General features: G+C 51.0%; 1 protein-coding gene across 1 annotated transcript; it reads left to right on the forward strand.

Annotated features, from left to right (window-relative positions):
* Window positions 1–83: 83 nt before the first annotated feature.
* Window positions 84–4,854, forward strand: LOC120513747. The gene is made up of 3 exons (XM_039733430.1): window positions 84–1,448; window positions 2,348–2,508; window positions 4,710–4,854. Exons 1-3 carry the CDS (start codon window positions 279–281, stop codon window positions 4,852–4,854), a joined length of 1,476 nt encoding a protein of 491 aa, XP_039589364.1. The 5' UTR covers window positions 84–278.
* Window positions 4,855–5,624: the final 770 nt, after the last annotated feature.

A 5,624-nucleotide genomic window follows, 5' to 3' on the forward strand; every position in this document is an offset into this window, starting at 1 on the left:
GGCAACCTTCTAGAACCTTCTGGGCCACTCCTGGGCCACCTGGGAACCTTCTAGAACCTTCTGGGCCACCTGGGAACCTTCTAGAACCTTCTGGAACCTCCTGGGCACCTTCTAGAACCTTCTGGGACCTTCTGGGCACCTTCCAGAACTTTCTGGGCCACCCGTGACCCCTCTTTGGCCACCTGTGACCCCACCTGGACCACCTGGGCACCTTCCAGAACCTTCCGGAACCTTCCGGCACCTCCCGTCCCCGGTGGCCGCTCCCCGCTCCGCCGGCCATGTCGTCGGCGCTGGTGCTGGCCGTCTACATCGTGACCTTCACCGTCGGCTTCCCGGCCAACGTCTTCACGCTGGCCGTGCTGGCGGCCAAGTCGCGGCGCCGCCCGTCGGCGCTGACGGCGGCCGAGCTGCTCCTGCTCAACCTCACCGCCGCCGACCTCCTCCTCCTCCTCTTCCTGCCCTTCAAGATGGCGGAGGCGGCGGCGGGCATGGCGTGGCCGCTGCCGGCGGCGCTGTGCCCGCTGGCCAACTTCTGCTTCTACTCCAGCATGTACCTGAGCAGCCTCTTCCTGGCGGCGCTGAGCGTGCGGCGCTACCTGGGCGTGGCCTTCCCGCTGCGCCTGCAGGGCCGGCGCCGGCCCGGCCGCGTGCTGGCGCTCAGCGCCGCCATCTGGCTGCTGGCCTGCGGCCACTGCTCCGTCGTCTTCGTGGCCGAGTTCACCAGGGACGCGCCCGGCGGGGGCGCGGCCAATGGCAGCCGAGGGGGCGGGGCCGGGAGGTTTGGGGGTGATGGCGGTGGGGACGCCGTGGGGGATGGCGTTGATGGCAAGGTGGTCGGCCCTGTTGGCGCCGTGGCCAACCGCGTTGACCCCAAAACCTTCAACGCCATTGACCCCAAAACCTTCAACCCCGTTGACCCCATGGCCAACCCCATTGACCCCACTGACCCCAAAATGTTCAACCCCATTGACCCCAAAACCTTCAACCCCATTGACCTCAAAACCTTCACTGACCCCATGGCCAACCCCGTTGACCCCAAAATCTTCAACCTCATTGACCCCAACACCTTCAACCCCATTGACCCCATGGCCAACCCCATTGATCGCATTGACCCCAAAATCTTCAACCCCATTGACCCCATGGACAACCCCATTGACCGCATTGACCCCAAAATGTTCATTGACCCCATGGCCAACCCCGTTGACCCCATTGACCCCAAGACCTCCAACCCCAAATCCCCCAAGACCCTCAACCCCATTGACCCCAAGGTCAATTCCATTGACCCCAAGGTCAACCCCAACCTTTCCAAGACCCCCAACCCCAAATCCCCCAAGACCCTCAAACTCATTGACCCCAAGGTCAACCCCATTGACCCCAACCCCAAATCTCCCAACCCCACTGACCCCAACATCAACTCCATTGACCCCATTGACCCATCCTCAAAAAAGGCCGAAAAATCCTCAAAAAATGGCCAAAAATTCTCCAAAAATGGCCAAAAAATCCCTAAAAAATCCTCCAAAAATGGCCAAAAAATCCCTCAAAAAATCCCTAAAAAATCCCCCAAGAATCCCCAAAAAATGTCCAAAAAATCCCTAAAAAATCCTTAAAAATGCCCAAAAACTTCTCCAAAAATCCCCCAAAAATGGCCCAAAAATAAAAAAAATTCCTCAAAAAACCGCCCAAAAATTCCCTCAAAAAGCTGCAAAATTTAAAAAAAGCCCCAAAAATCCCCAAAAAATGACAAAACATCCCCCTCAAAATGGCCAAAAAATCTCCCAAAAATCCCCAAAAAATCCCCAAAATTCCCCAAAAACTCCCCCAAAAATCCTCAAAAAAAACAATCCCCCAAAAATCCCCAAAATTTCCCCAAAAACTCCTCATAAAAAACCTCAAAATGTTTTCAAAAATCCCCCAAAAAATCCCCAGAAATGAAGAAAATTTGCGGGGGGCGACGACGTCACGGCATACGCATGACGTCATCTCAACGCGTCTCCGCAATGGCGTCACCCGCGTGGTGACGTCACAAATCGGAACGAATCGTCGCCAAGGGCCCGCGACGGGGCGGAAATGACGTCACGCCTGTCGCGACAGCGCCGATCGCAGCGTCCTTCCCGCCCTTTCTCCGTTGCCATGGCGACGGTCCTCCAGCGCCGCCCGCCCCAAGATGGCGGCGCCCCAAGATGGCCGCTCCGCCCCGCTCGCCCTTGGCGCCTCTATGGTCGCGCGCGCCCCGCGCCGCCTCGACCAATAGGAGCGCTCCGTGGGCGGGGCCAACCAGTGAACACACCAATCACACAGCAAAACGTCACGAAAGGGGCGTGGCCCACACCGCCCCTGACCCCTGAAGGCGGGACGGGAACTCAACCGTGAGGCGGCGGCCAATGAGAAGCGAGCGAGGGCGGGATTAAGCCGGGATCGACCAATCGGCGCGCGGGGGCGGGAAGCGCTGGCCAATGGGAGCGCGGGGTGGGCGTGGCTTCGAGCTCGGCGCTCTCCGGCCGCCACCGCGTGAGTTCGGCGTGGGGGGGGAGGGGCGGCGGCGATTTTGGGGCGATTTTGGGCGATTTTGGGACTTTTTGGGGTCCCCCCAGCGGGGTCGAGGAGGGGGCGGGGCGAGCTCCTTGTGGGGGGTGGGGTGGCGCGGGGATTCAAAAAATGGCCAAAAATTCTCCAAAAATGGCCAAAAAATCCCTAAAAAATCCTCAAAAAATGGCCAAAAATTCTCCAAAAATGGCCAAAAAATCCCTAAAAAATCCTCAAAAAATGGCCAAAAATTCTCCAAAAATGGCCAAAAAATCCCTAAAAAATCCTCAAAAAATGGCCAAAAATTCTCCAAAAATGGCCAAAAAATCCCTAAAAAATCCTCAAAAAATGGCCAAAAATTCTCCAAAAATGGCCAAAAAATCCCTAAAAAATCCTCAAAAAATGGCCAAAAATTCTCCAAAAATGGCCAAAAAATCCCTAAAAAATCCTCAAAAAATGGCCAAAAATTCTCCAAAAATGGCCAAAAAATCCCTAAAAAATCCTCAAAAAATGGCCAAAAATTCTCCAAAAATGGCCAAAAAATCCCTAAAAAATCCTCAAAAAATGGCCAAAAATTCTCCAAAAATGGCCAAAAAATCCCTAAAAAATCCTCAAAAAATGGCCAAAAATTCTCCAAAAATGGCCAAAAAATCCCTAAAAAATCCTCAAAAAATGGCCAAAAATTCTCCAAAAATGGCCAAAAAATCCCTAAAAAATCCTCAAAAAATGGCCAAAAATTCTCCAAAAATGGCCAAAAAATCCCTAAAAAATCCTCAAAAAATGGCCAAAAATTCTCCAAAAATGGCCAAAAAATCCCTAAAAAATCCTCAAAAAATGGCCAAAAATTCTCCAAAAATGGCCAAAAAATCCCTAAAAAATCCTCAAAAAATGGCCAAAAATTCTCCAAAAATGGCCAAAAAATCCCTAAAAAATCCTCAAAAAATGGCCAAAAATTCTCCAAAAATGGCCAAAAAATCCCTAAAAAATCCTCAAAAAATGGCCAAAAATTCTCCAAAAATGGCCAAAAAATCCCTAAAAAATCCTCAAAAAATGGCCAAAAATTCTCCAAAAATGGCCAAAAAATCCCTAAAAAATCCTCAAAAAATGGCCAAAAATTCTCCAAAAATGGCCAAAAAATCCCTAAAAAATCCTCAAAAAATGGCCAAAAATTCTCCAAAAATGGCCAAAAAATCCCTAAAAAATCCTCAAAAAATGGCCAAAAATTCTCCAAAAATGGCCAAAAAATCCCTAAAAAATCCTCAAAAAATGGCCAAAAATTCTCCAAAAATGGCCAAAAAATCCCTAAAAAATCCTCAAAAAATGGCCAAAAATTCTCCAAAAATGGCCAAAAAATCCCTAAAAAATCCTCAAAAAATGGCCAAAAATTCTCCAAAAATGGCCAAAAAATCCCTAAAAAATCCTCAAAAAATGGCCAAAAATTCTCCAAAAATGGCCAAAAAATCCCTAAAAAATCCTCAAAAAATGGCCAAAAATTCTCCAAAAATGGCCAAAAAATCCCTAAAAAATCCTCAAAAAATGGCCAAAAATTCTCCAAAAATGGCCAAAAAATCCCTAAAAAATCCTCCAAAAATGGCCAAAAAATCCCTCAAAAAATCCCTAAAAAATCCCCCAAGAATCCCCAAAAAATGTCCAAAAAATCCCTAAAAAATCCTTAAAAATGCCCAAAAACTTCTCCAAAAATCCCCCAAAAATGGCCCAAAAATCAAAAAAAATTCCTCAAAAAACCGCCCAAAAATTCCCTCAAAAAGCTGCAAATATTAAAAAAAAGCCCCAAAAATCCCCCAAAAATGACAAAACATCCCCCTCAAAATGGCCAAAAAATCTCAAAAAACTCCCCAAAAAAATCCCCAAAAATTCCCCAAAAATCCTCAAAAAAATCCCCAAAAAATCCCCAAAATTTCCCCAAAAACTCCTCATAAAAAACCCCAAAATATTTTCAAAAATCCCCCAAAAAATCCCCAGAAATGAAGAAAACTCGCGGGGGGCGACGACGTCACGGCATACGCAAAATCCCCCAAAAATCCCCAAAAAATCCCCAAAATTCCCCAAAAACTCCCCCAAAAATCCTCAAAAAAAACAATCCCCCAAAAATCCCCAAAATTTCCCCAAAAACTCCTCATAAAAAACCTCAAAATGTTTTCAAAAATCCCCCAAAAAATCCCCAGAAATGAAGAAAACTCGCGGGGGGCGACGACGTCACGGCATACGCATGACGTCATCTCAACGCGTCTCCGCAATGGCGTCACCCGCGTGGTGACGTCACAAATCGGAACGAATCGTCGCCAAGGGCCCGCGACGGGGCGGAAATGACGTCACGCCTGTCGCGACAGCGCCGATCGCAGCGTCCTTCCCGCCCTTTCTCCGTTGCCATGGCGACGGTCCTCCAGCGCCGCCCGCCCCAAGATGGCGGCGCCCCAAGATGGCCGCTCCGCCCCGCTCGCCCTTGGCGCCTCTATGGTCGCGCGCGCCCCGCGCCGCCTCGACCAATAGGAGCGCTCCGTAGGCGGGGCCAACCAGTGAACGCACCAATCACACAGAAAAACGTCACGAAAGGGGCGTGGCCCACACCGCCCCTGACCCCTGAAGGCGGGACGGGAACTCAACCGTGAGGCGGCGGCCAATGAGAAGCGAGCGAGGGCGGGATTAAGCCGGGATCGACCAATCGGCGCGCGGGGGCGGGAAGCGCTGGCCAATGGGAGCGCGGGGTGGGCGTGGCTTCGAGCTCGGCGCTCTCCGGCCGCCACCGCGTGAGTTCGGCGTGGGGGGGGAGGGGCGGCGGCGATTTTGGGGCGATTTTGGGCGATTTTGGGACTTTTTGGGGTCCCCCCAGCGGGGTCGAGGAGGGGGCGGGGCGAGCTCCTTGTGGGGGGTGGGTTGGCGCGGGGATTTGGCGGGAGAAGGCGGCGATTTGGCGGGAATCGCTTTTGGGGTGAAATTTGGGGATTCCGGGGTGGAAATTTTTTAAAAATTTAATTTTTTTTTTTGTTCGCAGCCCCTCCCCCAGCATGGGCAACGTCTGGGCCGCAGGGTCGCCCCCTCCCCAGCCCAAAAATCGGCCCAAAATCCAGAAAAATCAGCCC

The sequence above is a fragment of the Passer montanus genome, unplaced genomic scaffold (assembly GCF_014805655.1).
Source record: "Passer montanus isolate IOZ18808 unplaced genomic scaffold, ASM1480565v1 scaffold870, whole genome shotgun sequence".
Lineage (NCBI taxonomy): Eukaryota > Metazoa > Chordata > Aves > Passeriformes > Passeridae > Passer > Passer montanus.